At 47.1% G+C, this 25,089-nt stretch overlaps 1 protein-coding gene across 10 annotated transcripts in view; it reads left to right on the top strand.

Moving 5' to 3' along the window:
• Zfyve1 (zinc finger FYVE-type containing 1) overlaps positions 1 to 23,332 on the top strand; it is a 51,785-nt gene extending 28,453 nt beyond the window's left edge. For 4 of the 10 annotated variants that reach the window (XM_021178597.2, XM_021178596.2, XM_021178598.2 and 1 more), the window contains 9 exons: positions 1,031 to 1,245; positions 11,378 to 11,484; positions 14,365 to 14,473; positions 14,913 to 15,010; positions 15,115 to 15,232; positions 17,609 to 17,779; positions 18,330 to 18,510; positions 19,052 to 19,165; positions 21,760 to 23,332. In XM_021178597.2, the coding sequence (XP_021034256.1) occupies positions 1,031 to 1,245; positions 11,378 to 11,484; positions 14,365 to 14,473; positions 14,913 to 15,010; positions 15,115 to 15,232; positions 17,609 to 17,779; positions 18,330 to 18,510; positions 19,052 to 19,165; positions 21,760 to 21,992 (1,346 nt within the window). In that variant the 3' untranslated portion in view covers positions 21,993 to 23,332. The other 6 variants (XM_021178600.1, XM_021178604.2, XM_021178606.2 and 3 more) reach the window with 6 other exon arrangements.
• The last annotated feature ends 1,757 nt before the right edge of the window (positions 23,333 to 25,089 follow it).

Genomic DNA, 25,089 nt, shown 5'->3' with positions numbered 1-25,089 from the left:
AAGACAGTGTTGAAATCTTTTCTGACTTAGGATAATTAATTTATCCTGCCTGCCTGGACTTTGTTATGTAGATGAGCAGACTAAAGTCACTTGAGAGCAGTAATTACATGCCCAAGGGAAGACAGTGCAGACACATTGGGAGGGAGGAAGAGAAGGTTCCTGGGTTGGAGAAGGCAGGGACTAATGCCTCCCACTACTAATATCAAATCTCAGCAGGAGCTGAGGGTAAGGAGTAAGTCCAGAATTATGATGGCTGCTGTTTAATGACTGTCTCCTAGAATCTGAACTAATATATCTTTAATGTTTGAATGCTTTTCTTACAGCATTAAAGGAAGTTAATCTAAGTACCAAACCTTTACCTCTAACCGGTACACTGACTCTGCCCATCCTCTGGCTGCTGGACAGGTGCTGAGCCTGTACACAAGCCACGCCCTCCATCTTGCTAGTTTGCCACAGCTTTGCATCTTCATCATGTAAGAGCAGAGTTCTCAGAGTCTAAATTGTGAATTGCTCACTCCCTGGTAGACAACTGGTTAAATGTATCCACAGGCTGGGGAACTGTATAGCTCTTAAAAAGAATAAGGTGCCTCTTCAGTATATAGTGTAACAAGTGACTACAAAGCAACGTGTGGGGAAGGGCGATGTCACAGAAAATGTGGACATGTGGGAGGAAGACGACACAGGCCCTGTTTGTCTTTCCTTTTGTGTTGATGTGTCTCCCTTTTTCTTCCAGTAAATCCTTTTCAAGATTCTTCTATGATATACATGCAGACTAGTGCCCATTATATCACAGTGTGTAAGGCAAACGTGCAGTCACACAGCCATGTAATCAGCCCCTGCTCGTGAGACGCCCATCCCTTCTCCTCGCTCCTTTTTAGACAAAGCCCAAGCAAGTGCAGTAATTCTAATCATATAGTAGTTGTGCCTTACTAGGTAGAGTTAAAATATATCTTACTTTTACAGTGAAAGGGAGGTAACTGTAGTTCTCAGAAAAGGCACTCACTGTCCACGTGCCTTTCTGCTCGTACAGATCACCCCTCCGAGGCGCCCGAGAAGCTCATCCAGGACCGCTTCAGGAAGCTGGGCCGCTTCCCCGAAGCCTTTAGCTCCATTCACTACAAGGGAACGAGGACGTACAATCCGCCCACAGACTTCTCTGGGCTTCGGCGTGCTCTGGAACAGCTACTAGAGAACAACACCACCAGGTCTCCCCGGCACCCAGGGGTCATCTTCAAAGCCCTGAAGGTCAGTTGGCTCCTGCCCTGCCTGGGTTCTCATCAGTCTCCAGTACTAGGCTGGTGCTCGGAAGCCTGGGCTGCAGCAGGTCGGGACAGAGGGCGTGTGTGAGTGGAGGATGCGCACGGCCTACACCTTCATCTTGTCAGGCTCTTTGGTAGAAAGGAAACTTGAGTCCACAGACAGTTGATAAAGGGAGAGCAGTTTGTAGCTCAGTTGGTAGACTGCTCCTGATGTAGGTTGGCTCCCCTGGACCACATCAATGGGACATGGTGGTCCATGCCTGTAATCTGGACACAGGGGAAGTGGAGATGGGACCATCAGAAGTTCAAGGACATTTCAGCTGCTGCTGATCAAGTCTGAGGACAATTGGGATTTATGAGACAGGAGTATAGGGGGATCTTTACAGAAGGTTTCTTCAGAGCAGATTCTGAAACAGTGGGGAAGAAATTGCAAAGGAAATGATTCCTGCTGTGGAATTGGATGTCATTCAGTGTGTCACCTACATACATGACATACATGGTATTGGGCTGACATTTGGGAAACACATCTTTGAGGATTATTTTCACTGGGTATGATGGCACATGCCTTTAATTTCAGCACTGTGGAGACAGATCAGTGAGTTCAAGGCCATCTTAGTCTCCATAGTGAGTTCCAGGCTAGCCAGAGGTACAGAGTGAGACCCTGTCTTAAAAAACAAAACAAAACAAAAACCTATCATTTTCCTTTAAGCCAGCATATTGTAGATCCATGCCAGCAGTAGCATCAATTGCTGTTTTGCTACACAATTAAATGAAATCCTGTAGTAAAGTCCCTGACTATCCATCTATAGCATGTTCTGATGGAGGCTGCTTGCTGCTTTGTAAGACAGAGCTGACACCCAAGTCAGACCCCGGCTTCCCAACCATGGCAGCTCTGTAGAATCCTTTAGGCAGGGTCTTCTGGTGCCCCCCCCTTTTTAAAAAAATTTTTAAGTTTATGTATATGTGTGTTTTACCTGCATGTATGTGTGTAAACCATGTACATACCTGGTGCTGTGGCGGCCAGAAGAGGGAGACTGGCTTTATAGGTGGTTGTGAGTCGCTATAACTAATGGGTGCTAAGAATCAAACCTGGGTCCTCTGAAAGAACAGCAGTAGGTACTTTAAGCTTCAGAGGCTCCCCCCCCTCCCCATTTTTGGGACAGGGTCTTTGTGTCTCTGGCTGTTTTGGAATTCATTAGGTAGTTTAGGCTGGCCTTGAATCTACAGAGATCTGCCTGCTTCTGCTTCCCAAGTGCTGGGACTAAAGGCATGGGCCATCATACTTAGCATTTGGTTTTAAGCTTTCTTTTTTTGGATTTGAGACAGGGTTTCTCTGTGTAACCCTTGCTGTCCTGCTGTCCTGGAACTCATTCTGTAGACGAGGCTGTCCTTGGATTCAGAGGCCCACCTGCTTCTACCTCCCAAGTGCTGGGATTAAAGGCGTGTGCCACCACGCCGGCTTAATTTTTAATTATGCATATGCTTATGATTGTGGGCTCAGGTGCCCCTGGAGGCTGGAAGGCAGCTTTGGGTCACTTGGTCCTAAGTAATCGCTCTGCAGGCTAGCCCTGACCTATTCTTGCTCTGTTCTTTGTAATGCTTAATTAGTTTCACTGTCTCTACTAGAAGTAAATTTGGATGGTACTGAATAGGTAACCTTCTCACTAAATTCCTACTGAATTCCAAGCTCTTAGGCTTCAAGGATTTTCTAGAACGTTGGAACACTGGTGGAGGCTTACCTATGTCAGCATTCAATCTTTAAAGGCACTTATAATAAAACAATACTGAAAGAAAGCATACACCATACTAATGCAGGGTTTGAGGGTTTGAGTATATGGGCTATGAGAATGCCAAGGTTCCTTGAAACTCTGCCTCGTGAATGCCTTCAGGCCTCTCGGCCTGTCAAGCAGACTTCACTGAAGTGGGTGTAGCAATATGTGTGTTCATAGTGAGACCATATCTCAAAAGAACAAGCCTTCTTCTGCTTACAAACAGTATGGTTGAGTCTTGACGAAATTTATGTCTTATGCTGTATGCACTGATCAGAACACTCCCTGCATTTACTAAAGGTAGGACATTTTCCCTAGGGAAACTTACAACTCCTTGATACTACCATGGAAATATAAATGCAGAGGCAGCCAGGGGTTCAGTGGGTAGAGGTGTTTGCAGAGCACCAAGCCTAACAACTTGAATTTGAGCCCTGGACCCATATGGTAGATTGAGAGACCCAGTTGCCACATGTCCTGTGATTTCCATGTCCATAAGCACACTCACACAGTTATTACACATGAAAGAATTCTGCTTTTAAGACTGTGCTCACATTAAAAAAAAAAAAAAAAAGCCGGGCGGTAGTGGTGCACGCCTTTAATTCCAGCACTCAGGAGGCGGAGGCAGGTGGATTTCTGAGTTCGAGGCCAGCCTGCTCTACAAAGTGAGTTCCAGGACAGCCAGGGCTATGCAGAGAAACCCTGTCTCAAAAAAAAAATTTAAAAAAAAAAAAAAAAGATAGCACTCAGTGAACAGTTTTTCTAAATTCACACCCTTTTGAGAGGTTAGGATTATGTATGAAGTATAGACAATGTTAGCACACCCACAGTGACTGAGATTGAGAGGGGCCATCACAGTCCCCGCCTAGGGTAGCCAGGACAAACACCTCTGTAGTTTTACTTTGTGGTTTTGGCGTTGCTGGGGTTGTAGGCAAGGAACTTCCTAGTGAGAGCCACATTCTCAGCCCACCACTAACACTTCTGGACAGCAGGTGTGTACCAGTAAAGATACAGAGTTGAAATGAAAAATCAAAACGAAAAGAGACACATATCTTATTGTCATTATAGAAGTAAATTTGTGACTCTTCCTGTAAACCCGTTGATAACTACAATATTTCATCCTAAATGTCCTCATAGACAATTACTAGGTAGGATATTATTGGAAAACTATGTGTTGTGCCTGCCTATCACTCCAATACTCAGAAGGCTGGAATCACTATGGTTTGAGGCCAGCTTGGGCTACCTAGAAAGTTCTGTAAGTTCTAGCCTAGGCTACAGAGTGAGATGGTATCTCTCTCTTATGTTCCACTTTTGTTTTTTTTAAAAAAAGGAGAGTGGGTTCATGTATATGTGACTTTTTTTGCTGATGTTTCTTGAGTCTCATGTAGAACTCAGACTAGTCTTGAACTCTCTATGTAGGCACCCCTGGCCTGGAACCTCTGGTGGTCCTGCCTCCACCTTCCAAATGCTAGATCACAGGTATTCACCAATATACCTTGCAGTATATATATATGTACATATATACTTTGTTTTGTTTTGTTTTCAAGACAAGGTAGTCCTGGCTGGAACAGGCTCTGTAGACCAGGCTGGCCTCAAATTCAGAGATCCACCTGCCTCTGCCTCCTCCCGAGTATTGGGATTAATATCATGCACCACTACTAGCCAGTTTTGTATATTTATATTTTCACAATGATTCATGCAGTTTCAAATAGTTGCATATGTAATCCTATTTAAATGTTTTGGATTTTTTTTTTTCTGTTCTTTTTCCATCAAGGCTTTGACGTCAATACAATCTTTTATTTTCATTTTATATACTTAATTCACTGTTCTTTGTCCTAAACTCATCAGCTCATTCTTTGAGTAAACCACTTCTTTTCAACACTGTCGAATGCTTTCAGGCCCCGGGCAGTAGGAAGGGAACAGAGTCTCAAGGCAGTGAAAGTGTTTAAGCTCTTGCAGAGAGGCTAGAGGAGCACTGACCAGGAGATTGTAGCTCTGCTGAGGATGCCCAGTGGCTCAGAGGATGGACATGTGGACCTGGGAAGGATGGGACAGAAGATTTAGGCGTTGCCATAAAGCTAGGTGGGTCCTGGCGTAAATACTCCAGTATATGTTCATATGCTTGGTGTGCTGGTGCACAGTCTACACAATAAGTGAATTCACAGTTTTGGAGTTTTTGTTTTAAAGGTCTTCCTCTGTAGTCCAGTCTAGTCCATCTTCCTGGCTTGATCCCTACACCCACTCAGTACTATGATGACAGGTGTACACCACTATACCTGGCTAAGTTGCATAAATTGTGAATTCTGTCCCTTAAGCTGTTTTTGAGGGTTTTTTTTTTTTTTTGCAAATTCATTTGTAGAAATAAGTCATCTGTGGGTTGATAGTGAAGTTCATAAGTTAATAAGATAGCTTAGCTAGTAAGGGTGCTGACTGTCAAGCCAGGCAGGATTCGTTCACATAGTAGAAGGACAGAGCTAGGTCCTGCAGTCTGCCCTGATCTGCAAACATGCTGTGGCATGTGCATCTCTCCTTATAAACACACATCTCTAGATAAATAAAATTTTACAACTTAACACGAGCCTTTGAGAATCTCCATTTTGAGCACCACTGTTCTCCTGTAGTACTGGGACCAGTTCTTTAGCTTTGCTGGAAATAAAGTTTCCTTGCTTCTTTGAAAAACATCTTGGTTTGGTTGTGTATCCAAGTAATTACAGTACCCTGGAGGCAGAGGCAGGAGCATCACTGTAAACTGAAGGCCAGTTTGGTCTACATGGTGAATTCCGGGCCAGCCTAGGCTACAGATTGAGACTCTTGTCTATAGAAGCGTTAAAAAAGAAAAAAGTCACAAAGAGAAAGCTTACAAGTTGGGGAGCTAGGCATGGTAGTACACATGCCCACAGTCACAGCACTTGGAAGGTAGAGGCAGGAAGATACAAGTTCATAGCTAGTCTCAGCTACATAGTGAGCTTGAGGCCAGCCTGGGATATATGAACATTTATTTAAGAAAAACAAAACCCAGTGATCCACCTGCCTCTGCCTCCCAAGTGCTGGAATTAAAGATGTGCTCCACAACCTTCCTCTGCTTCCTCCTCCTCCTTTTGTTTTCTTCAAGACAGGGTTTCTCTGCGTAGCCCTGGCTGTCCTGGAACTCACTCTGTAGACCAGGCTGGCCTTGAACTCAGAAATCCACCTGCCTCTGCCTCTCAAGTGCTGGGATTAAAGGCGTGCGCCACCATGCCCGGCCTTCCTCCACTTCCCTTTTTGAAACAGTGTGGTGACTTGGTTAAGAGTGGCCCCACAGACTCCTATATTTGGATGCTTGGTCATTAGGGAGTGGCACCACTTCACAAGGATTAGGACATGGGGCCTGTGGACTAAGTATGTCATTGGGGCTGGGCTTTGGGGTTTCAAACGCTGAAGCCAAGGCCACTAGCACTCTTCCTGCTGCCTGTGGATCCAGATGTAGAACTCTTAGCTACTTCAGCATCAAGTGCTGCCATGATTCCTGCCTTCAGAGGACTAAACCTCTGAATGTGTAAGCCAACCCCAATTAAATGTTGTCTTTATTTATTTTTAAAGATTTATTTACTTATTTTATGTATATTAGTACATGTACAGCTAGTTGTGAGCCTTCATATGGTTGTTGGGAATTGAATTTTTAGGATCTCTGCTTGCTCCAGTTGCTCTGGTCGCCCCACTCGCTCAGGTCAACTCCTTTGCTCAGTCCCTGCTCACTCAGGCCCAAAGATTTATTCATTATTATTAGTAAGTACACTGTAGCTGTCTTCAGACACACCAGAAGAAGGAGTCAGATCTCATCACGGGTGGTTGTGAGTCACCATGTGGTTGCTGGGATTTGAACTCAGGACCTTCAGAAGAGCAGTCAGTGCTCTTACCCACTGAACCTTCTCGCCAGCCCAAAATGTTGTCTTTATAAAAGTTGCCTTGGTCATGGTGTCTCTTCACAGTAGTAGAACATTGACTAAGACAGACAGGGTCTCACTATGTAACCCTGGCTGGTCTGGAACTTGTTCTGTAGACTAGGCTAGCCTCAAATAATCCAGAGATCTTTCTGCTTCTGCTGTAAGTGAAGGCATATGCTACCGTGCCTGGCCTTACTCCCTTGATCTCTTTGGTTTTGGTCTTAGGGATTGAAGCCATGACCTAGCACATAATAGGCAAGTGCCCTCACTTCTTCATTCACTCATATTCATTATTGAATGGGAAGATCAGCTTTGGAAATGAGATTTATGAGAAGGGATGAAACCATGGGGAGTATACACTGGCTGCAACTTGAACATGTTGGTGATGTCTGGGCTACTAGTGGCTTGCCCATTTGTGCCTGAAAATGGTTACCTGTTGAGAGGACCACTTTCCCTGTCATCTGGACACTGTTCTCCAGTCCCCACTATAGCTCTTAGTTGGGATAAGCACTCCTTCCCATAAGGTTCACAGTAGCACCAGCCTAGAAACCTGTGAACATGCTTTCACAGATAGAATCAATATCTGATGCAAGGAGAACGGAAAATTGGTAACTGTGGATATCTGTACTTAAGTTCTGAATAATCAGGAGATGCATTTTCAGGTTGAAGCCATGTAGGTGTCATGTGATACCTTCCTTAGCCTCCGATCCTTAAATGCAGAAATCTCTGACTTTCCAATTCCATCAAATTAGGAAGCATCTGTTAAATATTTATGAAGTTATTGCTGGAGGGTGGCAACATTGATTGAAGAATATCTATCCATTTGGAACCAGGCCTTCCACTGCTAACTCCTGATAACTGGGGCGAACCTTAAAGGTACAATAGAAAGGCCCCTACTGTTGCCAAGGCAACTAAAGTTCAAGATCATCTGGTTTCCAGGCAACCAGGTCTCCAATTTTGCCTCAAATACTTTCACAGGCACTCTCAAGAGAAGCCCTTCCCTGCCTTTCCCTTGTAGCTTGAGACCTGAGGAGGAGAGACCAAGAACTATGGCATGATGTGAGGTTTGGAAATTATTTTTAGTCCTGGGGAATGGGCCTAGGACCTCCTGCCTGTACATCCTCAGACCTGGGCTTGGGAATTGTGAACTGGCTGAGCCAGTGGGTCAGGTAGAAGGTTCTGTCTACCAGGAAACACAGTGGAGGAAGATGGTTTTCCCATTCTGTGTCTAAGATATGCCACCTTTGATTTGTTACTCTTCTCTTCCCATGTGCTTGGTGTTTCTAAGCAGGCCAGGGCCGGATATATGATTGTCAGCCTGTGGCTTGGGAAAGAAGTGGCAGGCTGGTTCTCTTACCCGGTATTTAAAGGGATGGGGCTGTTTGTGTAGGAGTTCTCTCTGACCTCATAAGAGGTTACTGTTGCTCTGACAACACAAGGCAGCAGTTAGACTGTCTGGGTGGGGGGTGGGAGAAGGCATGAGTGCCATGAGGGAGGGGCGAGCCACAGCTTATCTCAGGAAAAGCTCAGAGAGATGTTAAAATGGTCGTTTTGTTGTTGTTTTCAGACAGGGTCTCTCTGTATAGCCCTGGCTGGCCTTGGACTCAGATCCACTTGCCTCTGCCTCAGGAGGGATGGGACTAAAGGAGTGCACCACTAGGAGTAGCCACTGCCCGGTGTCTGTAAGGAACTTTCAGAGCAGTGAACTGAGCCACTTGGGATGATATAAAGTGTCCCGTCAGCATTGTTAAGTGACAAGTTCAACCCAGATAGTGATTGCATGGTAGCCAGGCACTGTTTATCTTTAAGGAAACAGGTATTACCAGAGTACAGTGCATCCTTTATGCTAGAGCTTGGAGGTGAAAGTGGGGGGATCAAGGGGTTTGGATGAGCGTTGGCCACATAGTAATATTGAGTCCACCCTGGGATGCATGAGACTGACACAGAACATAAGAAGACAGGTATTTAAATTAGCCTTTGGCCTATCCGTTGTAAACCTTCAAGGCTGTAATATTGCTGTTCTCTGGCTCCCCCGCTGTCATCTGTAGGGCAGACTCCATGTCCCTTCACAGGCTCCCTGTTGTATCTCTGTGACACTTCATTAGATTAATAAACATTTTTTTTTTTTTTGCATGTAAGTGTCCACCTGCAGGTGCTAGCAAACATGAAGACCAATACAGAGAGAGGCTCTTTTCCATTGTTTTGTTTGAGTTGGGGTCTCATTAACCCAGGCTGGCCTTAAACAAGGATCACCTTAACTTTCTGGTCCCCTGCCTGCACCTCTTCAGTGCTGGGATTATCAGCATACAGCCTGAGAAAGGTTCTCAGGTCCTATGCACTGTCTGTTTAGGCAGAGAGGATGCCTTCGGAAAAAAGGAAAGCCATCTGAGCATCTAAGCCAGTAACAAGGTGCTAGCCACAGCAGCTAATGTGCCCCGTGTTTCACGTGGCTGGGCTCCTTTGATGCTCAGTGTTTATTGTGCAATCTAATGAAGATTTATTTGGTACAGAGATGGATAGCCCATTCTAAAGCAAAGGAAACACACAGTATACTATCCACTACACACTGAAGTGAAGGACTTGCCAGGCCTTGGGTTTTAAAGCAAATTTTCCATTTATTTTTTTTGTATCAGGGCCTTTAAAAGACAGAGGTGATAGAGTGATCGTATATATGTACACACATGTGTACACACAGAGACTTATTAGAATGGTTTCTAGGCTGAATTCCTAGTAGTCCAGCAATTGCTCTCAACTGAGGAATAGGCCAGAGATCCAGTAGTTTTTTATAAAACTGATCCCAGTCTGGTGCTAGAGTCCCAGGGAAGCTCTACAGAGCTGGCGGTTTACAGTCCACATTGGAGTCCTGAAGTAGTAGGTTCTAACTCCGGGGAAGGAACCGCTCAGGGACAGGAGAGACAGTGAGAGTGAGGGCAGGCGGACAAAAGCAGAAGCTCCCCTCTTCTTTTATGTGGGCAGCCAGCAGTGGGTGTGGCCTAGATTTAGGGTGGGTCTTCCAACTCAAATAATCCAACCTACAGGAATCCCTCACAGGTGTGCCCAGCTGCTTGGTTGAATTAATTCCAGATGTAGTTAAGTTGACAACAAAGTTTTACCCTATTATCATCTTTGGTTTTTAAAATATAAAAATAACCTACCAAATTTTTTGGTGACTTATAGGAAGTCGATGCCCTACTTTCCCACCATTATCCTCAAAGTTAGTTATGCCAGCCATGCTTGAGACACACAGCCTGTCTTAGGATTTCTGCTATGAAACACCATGACAAAAGTAAGTAGGCGAAGCAAATGTTTATCTGGCTTACACTTGCAGATCAGTCAGTCCATCATCACTGGAGGAAGTCAGGGCAGGAACCTGCAGCAGGAGCTGATGCAGAGGCCATGAAGGGTGCTGGCTTTTTGTCCTAGTGTAAACAATTTTTTGGGTCCAGGTCTAGTGACTCCTACATATAATCCCAGCACTAGGAAGATGGAGGCAGGAGTGTCAGTTCAAGGACAGCCTTGGCTACACAGGTACCTGTCTCAGAAACACCACCACCAAAGTTCCACTCATCTGCCTTCTTGCTCTTGGCCCAGCGTTTCTCCTGTTCTCTCATGGAAGGAATAACACCATATGCTTCTGTTTTCAACTATTTTCCCTTTTCTTCCCTGTATAGTGTGTGGCTGCATCCGACTTGGAATGCTGGTTAGTCACTCCATCAGAAGACACTGCAGGGTCTAAAGCCTGAGAAGCCTGTTAGGATTTGTATCGTTAGGCTGAAGAATCCTTCAGATAGTGGAGTCTGGGTTTGAAACAGAAGCACTCTGCATATGAGAGTCTCTCTGCTCCTCAGGCTCCTCAGCTCAGTGCTTGCTTTGGCCTCTGCTGACTTTTAGGTTAATAGAGTCGATAAGTGACTGGGAAATGCTTTTTTTTTTTAAAGTGTGTGTTGTACAGATGACTTTTTTTCTATGTTGAGATAGTTTTGTAGCTGGGTAGCATTCACGGGGAGCCAGTGCTTAGAAAGAGGAAGGAAGCCTAGGACACTGCCAGCTTGTGTCTTGGTTCCTACCCTTGAGTCTGAGTTCTTTTCCAAAGGACATGAACATCAGTCAATATGTATGATGAAGATGACAGTCCATATTGAATAAAATGCAGCACATGGGAGAGAAACTTGTTATTTCTAAGCCAGTTAAGGGAAAAGCAGTGTGGCTCTCCTGGGCAGTGTGGCTGCTTTCTCCAAGGCTTAGCTTCCTGTGGTGAGAGTTGGTGCAGGTTGGGGTCAAGGAGCAAAGTCAGGAGTTTATGTGTGGGGCGCCCTCCTCTACTGTGGTATTTGCAGGAGTGAGTGGGCCATCCTAGAAAGGCAGGTGAGGGGAAGCTGGAGCCCAGGCAGCCCGAGGGCCTTCACAGATCACCTTACCTCTTTGGCAGGCACTAAGTGACCGCTTCAGCGGTGAGATCCCCGATGACCAGATGGCGCACAGTTCATTTTTCCCAGACGAGTACTTCACCTGCTCCTCGCTCTGCCTCAGCTGTGGGTAAGTGAGAGCTGCCATGCCTGTCCTCCAGCTTGGAAGCGGAGGCTGAGAGGGTGGCTTCTTTCTGACTTGGGTGTGTAGCTTAGTTATCTCATTGCTAGTTAAGTTATAGAATCTGAGCGGGCTTGGGCCAGCAAGATGGCTCAGCGAGTAAAGGTTCCTGCTGCTGAGCCTGATGACCTGAGTTTGATTCTGGACCCATAATGAAATAGTTGTCGAAGAAATAGACAAGGCAGGGAACCGAGTCTCCTGCCATGAAGCTGGTGTAGATGTGAATTGATTGGCCTCTGGAGTAGCCGGTTTTCATGGCGGAAGACCGGGTTGCCTGCCTGTGTCTGTTTCTTCGACAACTATTTCTTTGTTTGTTTTCATCTGACTGTACTTATTCAGGTCACACTCGAGGGTCCCCACACTCATTCCCAGCTATGGACAGAATTTTGTGATAGTCGCTAACCCTAGGGGATTATTTTTCTTTATAAGGACAAACCCTGAGAACACAGAATTTTCTAAGGAACATTCAGAATTGAAGCCAAGGCCCCACATCCAGGGGTTTTCCCTGGTGATCTGGGCTGTGCCCTTGGCGGTAGTGATTTATAAGGCTCTGGAGGTATTCACAAGTATACCTGAAGCTGAGAGTACTGGGTTAGAATAGTTCTCCATCTTTAACCTGTAGCACCTTTAGTCATGAAAATCCAGGCTCTGGATCAGTAGTAGGTCTGGAGGGGGCCTGAGATACATACGCCTTGAGAGGGTATTAGGGTGCTGCGGTGCTGCTGGTCTGTGGAACCCACTTGGCCACAGAGGGGTTAGAGCAGTGACTCACACATTTTAGAATGAATCAGAGGAATTCAGAGTGTGCTAAGCAGGTTACTTAGTCCCATTTCAGATTTAGTAGATCTGCAGAGGACTGGAGACCTGGTGGGTTTGGTAATTCCCAGGTGAGGGTGACACTGCCTGTAGGTCCTTACCTTGAGGATTGCTCTGTCACTTTAAGCTGTTGAGGGCAATTAAGTCACAGTCTTACTTATTACTTGCCTGATGGATCGCATGAGTTTAAACACTATGGCGAGCCACGTTACAATCTCCTTGTCCTGTAGACACAACTCTGAATTCCCTTCATCCCTGAATTGTCTTGTCATATCAGGGCCCCCGTTACAGGAGGAGACCTGAACCTGCTTTTCATGAACCATTTCCGACCTGGGTGACCAGGTCCTCAGTGTGCAGTAGAGGGCAAGGCCATGTTTTGCAGAGTCCCACTTGTGAAGAGAGAACAAGTCTTACTTGCTGGGGTGGGGTCCTTTTGTTCGGTCGGCCTGAGTCCAGCACGAGAGGGTTAAGCACTGTTGGGCCATCACCTTTCATTCGGAGCATCTGCAGGGTTTCCAGAACTTTCTGTTACTACAGGGAAACTCGAAAGTGCTGATCTCTGTTTCTGCCTTGTCAGCACGGCAGAGCTGGCTGTTCGTTCACTTGAAGGTTTCTGTGGTTCAGCATTAAGCTTTCCCTGCATACATGGCCGATTTGGGGCTAGCTTTTTAATTTTACAGTCTGGCAACCATATGGTTTAACTTGACTGTCTTAGTTGCTTTTCTGTTGCTATGAAAAGACATTATGCCCAAGGCTACGTGTAAAAAAAGCATTTAATTCCTTAGAATTAAATGGAGTCCTTGGCCATGGTGGGGAGCTTGGCACAGGCAGGCAGGCATGGTGCAGGAGCAGTAGCTGAGAGCTTACATCTTGAGTCACATGTATAAGGCAGAGGGGCTGGAATGGGGATGAGAATATGAACCTGGAATGGTCTGAGTTTTTAAAACCTCAAAGCCCCACCTGCTCCAGCAAGGCCACCCTATAGTACTAATATTTCAGTAAATCCTGGTGTTGGGTGCCTGCTTCAGTGGTTTGTTCTTGAATGAAAGACACACACAGACTTTATATTTCAATGTGTCTTAGGCAGCACAATATGTGGGCACCTGTCTAACCTCCATGCTGCTAGACTCTGCCTCTCACTGATAATTCCGAGTAACTAATTTCTGTGTTCCGTCATCGATGCTCTTGACCCAGTTGAGCAGCCCTCTGGGCCGAGTCCGCTTGGCCCCTTTCATGGCGGCTCTGCTTGTCTCTCCTGCACACTCTTCAAGTATGGCATCTCTCCTTCCTTTCTTCTTCCTTGAGGTTCCAAGCCTGGGAACCCCAAATCCCGTCTCTGTTTCTCCTCCCCAGCTATTGGCTGCTGGCATTTCTATTTATCAGTCAGAATTAACAGGGGGTGGGTTCCCAGAAGCTACCCCCTCTCAAACAGTTTTGGTGGGTGCAATTAGCATTAGAATACAAGCAGCTACACCACACCTCTAATCCTTCCAAACTGTTAGCTCCAACTGGGGAGCATTCAGTCCTAAGGACCTAATCGAAACTATTCTCATTTGAACTAACATTTCCTTACATCTCTCTTGTCTTTTTAATTTCTTAAGACCTATTCAGCTTTCATCTCTAGTCAAGTTCTTGCCTTCTAGCTCTTCCATTTCTACAGAGGAGCCAGGTTGATTTTTCTTTTTCCCCATTTCCCTATTCAGAATAAATAGTTGCTTGCTCTCGGTTGTGATATTGCTACAGATGTTTACACCAGAAGCCATTCTAAGACCTCAGATATGTGACTGTGTTTATCCTGAACCAAAAGTTGTCTTCTGCCATGTATTGAAAGAGATTATGAGCCAAGTGACTTCCAAACATTGTGTGAAAAGCTAGAGATATAATCGAGTGTAAATCAGCAAGGCCACTCCCTGTGTGCTTAGGAAGCAGGGCTGGTTTCAGTGCCAGACGCTTCTGTGTGATGCTATCCTCTTAGCCCTCTCTCTCACTGTTGTGTTTGGCTTCTTCCTTCAGGGCGGGATGTAAGAACAGCATGAACCACGGCAAGGAAGGGGTGCCCCATGAAGCTAAGAGCCGCTGTAGGTACTCACACCAGTATGACAACCGTGTCTATACCTGCAAGGTGAGTCCGCTGAGCCTCTTCTCACTCCAACAGGGAAATCCTAGAAACCCCTGCACTGGTCAGATGAGAAAGGGGTGACCCAGCAGTGCTCACCGCTCTTTCTGGAGCCTCTTCTCTAGTTCAGCTTATCTGTCCTCCTGTTGAGCTCAGGGTTAAGGGCCTGAGAAGCAGAGCTTCTTCTCAGGAAACCACTGTAGATGGATGTTTTTTCCTGTCTGTGACAAGAATAGAATTTAGAGCATAGTTCTGGGTCCCAGACTGGTGTACAGTTCCTTCTTATGGAGAGCACTGGCTTCTTAAGGGAAATTAACCTCCCGAGGTGCTAAATCAAGGCCCGTACCCCTCAACTGGTGTGCTGCTTTGTGGGGGGGGGAGGGTGTGAGGAGGTCATAGGGCCCAGAGTACCTAGAATAAGCTGACAGAGTAATCTGTGTTTCAGGCCTGCTATGAGAGAGGCAAGGAAGTCAGCGTGGTGCCCAAAACATCTGCCTCCACTGACTCTCCCTGGATGGGGCTGGCAAAGTATGCCTGGTCTGGGTGAGTTTTCCTAACACGCTAGAGGGTTGGTTGGTTTTGTTGTGCTTGTTTTCTCAGCACTTGGCAGAGTACCACGACTGACTTACTGACTTGCCTCCTTGTAGGTATGTGATCGAGTGTCCTAACTGTGGGGTGGTCTATCGGAGCCGCCAGTACTGGTTTGGGAATCAAGATCCTGTGGATACGGTGGTGCGGACAGAGATTGTACACGTGTGGCCTGGAGTAAGAACCATTCCTTGGCTTCCCTCCTGTTTGCTTGTCCTTTTGAATTATTGAGTGTTTGTGTCTGGAGAGGTGGAGTTTGCTTACAGTAGAAAAGTCAACCGTGAATTTTAGCACGTGAGTGGTTTAGTTTAGGGAGACAGGATCTGTAGAGCCCATCCTGTTCCCGCTTTTTGCTTCCCATTCATTATACAGACGATTGCAACACAAACTTGAATGAACTAGCTGAAAATTAGTCTTAACATTCTCACTAGGGAATAAGATGTCATCGTGTACACTCTTACTCATTTTCTATATGCATATATGCATATTTTTTGCAATGTACTTGCTGTTCATCTGTTTCTGCAGAGATGGGGCCACAGTGTGATGCTCAGGCTGGCCTCGAGCTCCTGGACTCAAGTCATTTTCCTGCTTAAGCCTTCTGAGTAGCTGAGACTGCAGGCATGCCCCAGCAGTCTTTGCTCAAGGATAGCTTACCTGCCATTTTTCCTGACTTTTTCTTATGACAGTTTACTTGACTTAGGGCTATGGTTTGACTTAACATTTTCTTATTTTTCACATCTATTCAATTTATGGTTTCTTATTAATGAATATGTTTTTGTGACTATATGTGGGAAAGCTTTCTGTGTTCTGGGGAATTGTGTGTATGTGTGTGTGTGTGTGTGTGTGTGTGTGTGTATGTGTGTGCATATGGAGATCAGAGGACAGTTTGGGGGAGTTGGTTCTCCCTTGCTACTGTGTGGGTCCCAGGAATTGGGTTCATGTTGTCATGTTTAGCAGTAAACACCTTACCTGCTAAGCCATCTTCCAGAGCAGGAAATGTCATTGACAAATGTTCTAAGAAGTGCAACATTTCTTTGAAACCCGGTCTCACTGCATTGGCCAGGCTGGCCTCAAGCTTGCTGTCCTCCTGGCATCACCCCCAAGTGTGCATGGCTCCACTTAGAAATAGGATTCTTGTTGGCCTTTCTCACTGTTTCCCACTTTAGAAAGCCAGATCTGTTGTAGGAGGCAGTGGTGCAGTTAGTACTTCGATTCCGTAACAGTCATTGCTCACAGTTGCTCTTGGTCGAGTGTGGGGCTAGCTTGGTGCAACATGAGAAAGGCCCTGTCCCAGGATAAAGTCAGTCACTGTATTTGGAGTCACTCGCGAACCATAACAGACCCACCACAACTACTTTCCTCTGAGGGCATCACTTACCATCTGCCGCTGCCCTTGCTGGACAGTTCCTGTAGTGGTGGTCTTTAACCTCAGGCAGAACGTTCAGTCCATAGTCATGTCTGGTCAGCTCTCTGTGGCTGTAACACATTCTAGCTTAGAAAGAACGTTTTCTTTTAGCTCACATATTTGGAAGTTTCATCCATGACCAATTGGCTGGGTTGCTTGGGACTACAGTAAAACAGTACATCCTGGTGGGAGTGTATGAGAGAGGAAACCTGTTTGCCTCAAGGATAGGAGTCCAAAGAAAAGAGACCAGCATCCCATAGTCTCCTTCAAGAGCAGGTCCCTAATGTGATCAAGAATTCAGAAGGCCGTATCTTTTTCATTGCTAGCATCCTTTCATAGAGCCAAGTTGGGGGGGGGGGAACGGGACAGATACACGCCCTTTAAAGGGCGGTCTAGATCCAAACTTCAGATCAGTCCTACACATCCACCGTGGAGCTTCCTTGATCAAGCAGGCACATGGACTTGAGGATTTTCAGCTGTGCCCCCTTCTCACTGAGTTTCTGGGCCATCAGAAATTGGTTACTATTGTGTGGTATCTCTTTCAGAGCCCACCTCCTTGACTTGATGGCCTTGATGCCCGTAGGCTGTCCTATCTGAAGGATTTAGCATGGCCTTGGAAAGCAAGAAAGTAATGCGATGGCTTTGGTTTCTGTCTCATGAAAACAGCCCCTTAGCTGCGCTTCTCTCAGCCTTGAAGCGTGAACACCTCGCACTCTGTGTCTGCCTGCTCATTCGTTGTTTTAGCTTGTACTGCGTGTCCAGGATTCAGCTAGATACTTGGGAAAAGGTGGATCACTATTCCCAGAGTTCAGCAGGTTTCACATACAGATGTAATAGCTACTGTACTTACAGAAATAGATATTAGAGTATTTCTGTATTAGAGTAAGCAGAAGAACTTGTACTGCATCATCTTCTGTACTGCAGGGCAAAGTTAGTCCCTAGTTGAACAGCTGTACATCAATCGGGTCACAGTGGTGAGAACACATCAGTGCAGACTGCTATGTATGGTACTGCCAGCTGCTGGGGAGACTGCCAGTCTGCCTGTTCTGCCTTCCCTGCTGGTTTACAGTTCTGAATTGGTCCCAGATAGCCCTCTCCTTTTCCTTCCTGCACTCAGGGGTTAATGAGCCCCTGCGTTTTCCTTGCAGACTGATGCATTTCTGAAGGATAACAACAATGCCGCCCAGCGTCTGTTGGATGGAATGAACTTTATGGCTCAGTCAGTGTCTGAGCTCAGCCTCGGACCCACTAAGGCTGTGACGTCTTGGCTAACGGACCAGATTGCGCCTGCCTACTGGAGGCCCAACTCCCAGATCCTGGTATGATGTTCAGGAGTCCTGGGGTCCTGATGAGACCACCCTGACTATGTCATGTTGCCTGGTGCTAAGCCGGCCCAGGAGGAGACACAAACATTTTCCCCTCCTAGAGAATCCCTGAGAATCTTGGGAGGGTGAGCTTTAGGCTGCTGCTTTGCTTCTGAAGTGCCTTTTGTGTCCTGTGAATATTTTCTCTATGGTGGGTTGTATTGCCAGACCTGTGAGAGCCAATTAATATTGCCTGGATGTCAGAGAATCACAACTACAGGATCTGGAGAAAGGAGTCTTTTTGAGGTCATTTCTTGGCTTTATCCACAGTTCTCTAGGGTACCCACAACCTGGAATTAGTTTCTGCCCAAACCCCTGTAACAGGAAACATCCTGCCCCTCTCCTTTCTTCATTCATGGAACTATTATTACTAGAAAGCTTGGGTCCTAACACAGATGGAACCCACCTTCAGGAATTTGCGGTTGCCCCCTGGGTCTTGTCCACTCCCTAGCCCAGCAGGCATGTAGGACCTCTGCCTCTCTGTTTTGTTTTGGACTTGGAACAGAGCTGCAACCAGTGTGCAACATCCTTCAAGGACAACGACACGAAGCATCACTGCCGGGCCTGTGGGGAGGGCTTCTGTGACAGCTGTTCATCCAAGACCCGGCCAGTGCCTGAGCGGGGCTGGGGACCTGCGCCTGTCCGCGTGTGTGACAGCTGCTACGATGCCAGGAATGTCCAGTTAGGTAATGTGGGGCTCAGGAGGGGCGAGCGAGAGTGCACCCACTGAATACCGGACCCTGGATGCTCACTGCCTTGACCGTCACTTCTGAGAGCAGTTGCTCCTGGCCAAGGCTACTCACCCTCTGAGCTCCTAGCCAGATAGGCCTGTGCAGCTGAGCCTTGAGGTGGAGGTTCGGAAGACAGGATTGATTGATTAAACGTGGCCTGGCCTGAGCTCTGAGCTCAGCGGTGCTTCTGAGAGAACACACCTGCATATAGCTGATGAGCTCTGGAAAGCCAGACAAGCTTAGGTTGAGTCCTCTCTCTGTAGAAAGTTTAGGTCTTGCTCCCAGAACCAATCTGGTTGACTTTAAAAATAAGTTATAAATCAGTTCTAGAGAGGTAAAGGACGAGAGGTGCCCAGGCCAGTTTCAGGGTTCCATCTGATTGGCCCCACAAGTCACTGTTACTGTGGGAATCCGGAAGTGTTCCAGTGTGGCTCCTGAGCTCCTGCATGAGAGATGACTACTGAGAGGCAACAGCTATCTCTTGTATTACCCACAGATGTGACTGAGGCGCAGGCAGATGATGAAGGTGGAACACTGATTGCCCGGAAGGTGGGCGAGGCCGTGCAGAACACCTTGGGAGCCGTGGTGACAGCTATTGACATACCACTAGGTGGGCCTGGGCAGTGCCTATATTGGGGATAATGCATGTAGCATGAGGGGTTTCAGGGTCCCCTGGATGGTCATTTTGATTTGCTTGCTGACTAGATTGAGTTTGGCAGCAAGGAATGAAGGGAAGCGTTATTTACTTCCTTTTGTGTGTGGAATCCTGTAGTAGTATCAGTTTCATTTCTGGAGGTCAGCCTCCCCACCGTTTGTTGCTGTACATAAGGCGGGAGCATGCTATTTTGTCTAAAACAATGTGCGTGTAGCGATCAGAAAGTCTGCTTATTCCCCTGTTGTCACTGCCTGCACTTCCTGTCTTGAGTATTGCAGGGTAGCATTTGAACAGATTTGGAAGGTCCCTTGGGAGGACAGTTAAAGCTAGGCTCAGTGGAGCATCCCTCTGCCTCTCTGGGCCTCTCCACTTGGTGTCTCTGGTAGTAGATGAACCACAAGGGTAGTTGAGGGTTTCAAGAGCTGATGCTTTGCGGCTAGACAATGGCCCAGTGGTTAAGAGCACGTCCTTCTCTCTCTCACAGAGGACATTAAGTTCGTGTCCAAGCATTCATGTTGGGTAGCTCACAACCACCCATAACTCCAACTCCAGGGGATCTTCTACTCTCTTGGGGCTTCCATGTGTGTGTGTACATGTGTAGATGCGTGTAGGCGTGCACACTGAGTGTGCACACACTCACAAATACATACATAAATCTTAATTTTAAAAAAGCTAATTTATGGAACCAGGTGGCATATGCTTTTAATGCCAGCAGGTTGGTCTCTGACTTTGAGGCCAGTGTGGTCTACATAGTAAGTTTTAGGCCAGCTAGGGATACATGTCTCTGAGGGACAGACAGACCCTGGGACCCTGTCTCAGAGAGCGGGGAGTGGGGGTGGCAGCTACTGCTTTAGTGTTTGAACAGAGAGGAAACATGCTGTATGCTTCTGTAGTTTGTTGCTGTTACGGAGCCTGCTTAGGTTCAAGGAAGGGGAGCTGGAGTCTCAAAGAAGGAGAACATGCCAGAGAACTTGTTACGTTAGTTTAGTCATGAATTTTGTTTGTGTGCTTCTAGGGTCAGTTATCCCCTTTTAGGTCATTAGGCTTGGAGGGACAGGTGTCTCTATCGGTACCTGCTGACACCTCTCATTGGCCAGGCTGTTGCTAATTCAGCATTTACGATCCTTCTCTGCATCAGCTATGAGGGGTGCTTACAGCCAGAGTAGGAAGAAAGAGAGGGGAAGCAAGTAGTGGCTGGAGGACTTGGCAGGACAGACAGGCGGACCTGGGATGTACTTGGGTATAGGATAAGGGAGAGGTCAGAGAGGCTAGAGAGAAAAATGGGCAGGCAACAAAACAGATTGTGAGGTTTGTTAGACTAGGTGGCTGTGCCTGGTTTCAAGCTCAGGTTACATCCACCCTGAGCTTCCTGGGAGGGGCCGGGGCTGCCCCTGCTGGGAGTGGTTTGTTCATGGAGTGTTTCTTTGCTGAGCTCCAACAGGTTGGGTTTGGCCTGGTCTTTCCTCCTCCTCCTCCTTTTTTTTTTTTTAAAACCAACCTGGTTTCTCTATAGCTCTGTCTATCCTGAAACTCATTCTGTAGACTGGCCTTGAACTCAGGCCTGCCTCTGCCTTTGCTTCCCAAGTGCTGGGATTGAAGGCATGTACCACCACTGCCCAGCTTACTGCAGGTGTTCTTAACCACTGAGCCAACTCTATGTCCCGGGCATATTATTTCTCGTTGTTGCTGGCAGCTTTCGAAGGGGTTGTTAATGATGAATCGGCCTGGGAGGGGTTCAGCTTGCTCAGTCCCACAGTCACCATGCTCAGTGGTGCTGGGATCCGACTGAGCGCCTGACTGTGGAGTCTAGACTCGTTTGTGGCTCCTTCCACTGCAGTGAGTACAGTCACTGTAGTGTCTGTCACTCAGTGTGGTGGATAGAGGAACATCAGTACCTCAGCCACGGGTCCTGTGGTCAGGATGGAAGAAGCCTGCCGCCTTTTTTGTCTTTTTAGTAATTTATCTGTTGTGTTTGTGCGTGAAGGGCACTCACTTGCATGCATGTGCCATGGAGCACACATGAAGGTCAGAGGACAACTTGTTGGAGTTGGCTTCCTCCTGCCACATGTCCTGTAGAATGAACTCAGGCCTGGTGGGGAAATCGCCAAGCAGTTACAGGCACCTGCCGGGCAAGCCTGGCTCCCTGAGTTCTGTCCCTGGAACTCATGTAATAGAGGAGACTCGACAGACTTCCACTGGCACACTGTGGCAGGGGTGGGGTGTGGTGTGGCTCGTTTGGTAGAGTGTTTGGGTAGCGTTCCTGAGCCCTGGGTCTAATCCACTGCATAAACTGGATGCAGTAGCCTACACTTCTAACCCAGGACTGGGGAAGTGAAGGTAAGAGGATCAGAAGTACAGGGTTATCTTCAGCAACCATGAGTCTGAGGCTATCCTGGGCTATATGTCTCATAAAATACATAAATAAAGATAAACAGAACACAGCACAGTAATGGTTCTGTGTGCGGTTGGGATGACATAAGCCAAAAAGTGTCAGAGGGACGTGGGGCAAGGTTCCAGTGTCCTGACCTGTTGTTCCTTCCCTGATGTAGGCCTGGTGAAAGATGCTGCCAGGCCGGCCTACTGGGTGCCTGACCATGAGATCCTGCACTGCCACAACTGCCGCAAGGAGTTCAGCGTCAAGCTCTCCAAGCACCACTGCCGAGCTTGCGGACAGGGCTTCTGCGATGAGTGCTCCCATGACCGCAGGGCTGTCCCCTCTCGTGGCTGGGACCATCCAGTCCGAGTCTGCTTCAACTGCAATAAAAAGCCCGGTGACCTTTAACCCCAGTTCCCTCTCTGACTGCTTCACAATTCCTTAGGTTCTCAGGGTTAGAAACAGAAGTCTCACTGAGGTAGGCCCTCCTCCTGGTCACCTGGTGTGGTGTGTGGTGTGTGTACCCCCTCTCACATCCCTCAGTGGAGGTGAGCCTGGCGGTAGATCCGAAGGCATGAACCACGTCAGGTCAGGGCATGGAGCAGCTCTCAGTAAAGCAGAATGGACCAGAGTCCATTGCATTTATTTCAGTTAAAAATAATAAATCTCTCTCTATATATATATCTCCATTTATCCATCTAGAGGGGATTTGGAGTGATCAAGACTGCTTCTGCTTTGAAGACTTACCCTGGTGTGTCCCCAGCACAGGGATAAGGTGGCACTGGGAGTCAGTCTTGCTCCTGAAGCGAGCCAGGTTTTGCTGCTTCACCCAGAGCTTGGCAGTGTCCTTTTCTGTCCCTCTTCCCTCCTGCACCCCTGCTGCCTGAATGGCTGTCTAGGTTTGAACCTCCTGCTTGAAGCAGTCATGGTTCCGGCCTGTACTGGGCAGAGGTCTGGCTTCGTGTGTAAGCTACTGGCATATGTAAGGGTCAGAGGGTAGAGTCTTGAGACATAAAAAGTCAAGATGCAGGTACTTGTGGCCCCTGCAGATGGGGAGTCCAGAAGGAATCGGTCTCCCCTGCAGGCCATCTGCTCCCTGACGTTTCTGTCTCCTCTAGGCTTTCTTAGAAGCCATACCCTGCTCCTCCCCTCTGCCCCTGGACTCCAGGCTGCCCCTTCTTAGGATTTTTATTGCTCAAAGTGTCTTATTCTTTGTTCCCATACATACAACCCCTCTATTTGGGGGGTGGGGGGCGACCACAAGAAACCTTCCAGGGAAACAGCACAGAATGGACTGTTAGTTATGTTTTTTAAATAAATAAATATATATATATATATAAAAATAAATATTTCAACAGATCATGAGGAAAAAAAATTCTCTTTGGTTCTTACAAGAGAAACGAAGTGAACAAATGTTTCTCAAATAAATAAATAAATAAATAATAAAAAAAGCTTGGCCATCGTATGGATCATGACTGGAAAGACTGCTGTGCTGAACTCCTTGGAGGGAGTTCATCTTCAGTGGCCAAAAAAAAAAGAAGAATCAAAGCACCATTGTTACTGATTGAACTGATGGGTGGGTGGAGCCTCGGGGAAGGATATGGGCAGTCATTCCTGGGGCATGTCTCCAGCGATGTTAGCCCTGGGATGGACTGGTCCTTCTTAGCTCTGCCCTTTCTGCCTCCGGAGGCCCTATTCTAGAACTGTATCATCCATTCACCACTATAAAGGAATCTTCCTGCTGAACACAGCTGTGTTGGCTCATTTTTGCTCTTACATCTCCTTTCCAGTTGGTAGAACATAGCTGGTGCCTAGCAGAGCAGAAGTCAAGAGAGGCATGTCTAAGAGGGGTAATATTTTACACATAGTAGTACATCATCTTATTATTCCAAAGAGCTTTTTTTTTTTTTTTTTTTTTTTTTAATATAGGTCCATAAGCCCATTTACAGTTACATACCCACACTTAAGATGGAAAGTCAGTTTGTATGTTAGGCTGGTCTTGAACTCAAGGGCTTAGGTCATCCTTTTGCCTCAGCTTCCTAAGTAGCTGGGACTTTAAAAGTGTGTCCCACTAAGCTTGGGGTGTGTTTTAACCAACCTCCTAACAGTTGGCATTCCCCCGGCTCCCTGTGTCCTGGCTTCATGTAGTCCACACCCAAACTTGAACCTCTTATCCTTGCCTCCACCTTCCAAATGCTCAGGTCACCGGTGTGCACCACCATGCCTGATTTACATGGTGCTAGGGATCAAACCCAGGCCTTCTGACACAAGGGTGCTACATCCCTCATCACTTTCCAGGTAAGTATCTAGCATGCCCCAGATTAGTTGGCCAAGTGGGACCAGAACTTTATGATTGCTGCGAGTAGCCTTTGCCTAGAGAGTGTGAATGGTGGTCTTGGAATTCCTACTAGTAATCAGTAAGTTCTCAGTCTACCATGATCCTTTCTCACACCCTGTCACAGAGGAGTGGGGCATCGAGAGCTCGGTCGGGTGGAAGTGGCTGGCCTGAAGAGTTGTAGCCTGGGGGCAGCTGTTGGATCTGGATCTCCCTCTGCCATCATGTCGAGGTGTGGTTGGACATTCTTCCTGACCTGCAGCTTTGGTGTATCAAACATGTCATCTATGGAGGCAACAAAAACCTCTCTGTGGTTCTGGGCCTCGGTAGGGCCTTGTTTGTCCTAGGTGTGTGGTTACCGTAGGTGCATCTCCAAGCCTCTGCTTCTTGACTTGCCACCCGTGTCATGTCCCAGTTCTCTATGGCTTTTGACACTTTGGTCTGCAGCTTTTCCTTCCTTCCTTCTTTCCTTCCTTCCTTTTTGTTCCCTCTTTTCTACCTTTACTTAGGGACAGCTTGAGGAGTAGATGAGGAAAGTGCCTGTGTAAGGCCTTGGTCTGTCTGTGCTAGGGCACTTAAGTGTGAATCTGCTAACCATGCCATGGGGACTTTTCTAACCTTGCCCTAGCCCCCATTCCAGGCGCGTTTCATAGAGATCTCACAGGAAAATCTCTATAAAACTTTTCATGCTGTTCAAATCAGTGCAGAAGGAAGCACACTAGGGTCAAAAAAGGGGGCCGCTTTTTTTGGCCAAAACCAAACCAAAACAATAGAATCCCAGCCTCGGCTGTGGGGTGGGGGAGGGGAGAAGCTAGCTAAATGCAAGCTGAAAAGGACCTGAAGAAACTTCCTCAGCTGTCAAACATATCAGCTTGGTTCACTTTCTCCAGCTGGATGCCACAAATCCAGTCAGCACCTGGATTAAGAAACAGCATGGCTATACTCCAGGAACACCCTGTCCCTCTCCTCACAGAAAGCTCTCCTGACATCAGTAGCACAGGTCATTTCCCCCACCCTCCTCTCCAGGTGTTCCATACAGTCTTTTAAAAATAACTGCACAAGCCGGGCATGGTGGCGCACGCCTTTAATCCCAGCACTCGGGAGGCAGAGGCAGGAGGATTTCTGAGTTCGAGGCCAGCCTGGTCTACAGAGTGAGTTCCAGGACAGCCA

Source organism: Mus caroli, chromosome 12, assembly GCF_900094665.2.
Source record: "Mus caroli chromosome 12, CAROLI_EIJ_v1.1, whole genome shotgun sequence".
Lineage (NCBI taxonomy): Eukaryota > Metazoa > Chordata > Mammalia > Rodentia > Muridae > Mus > Mus caroli.
The sequence above is the reverse complement of the archived record's forward strand: the minus strand, read 5'-3'. Positions and strand labels throughout refer to the sequence as shown.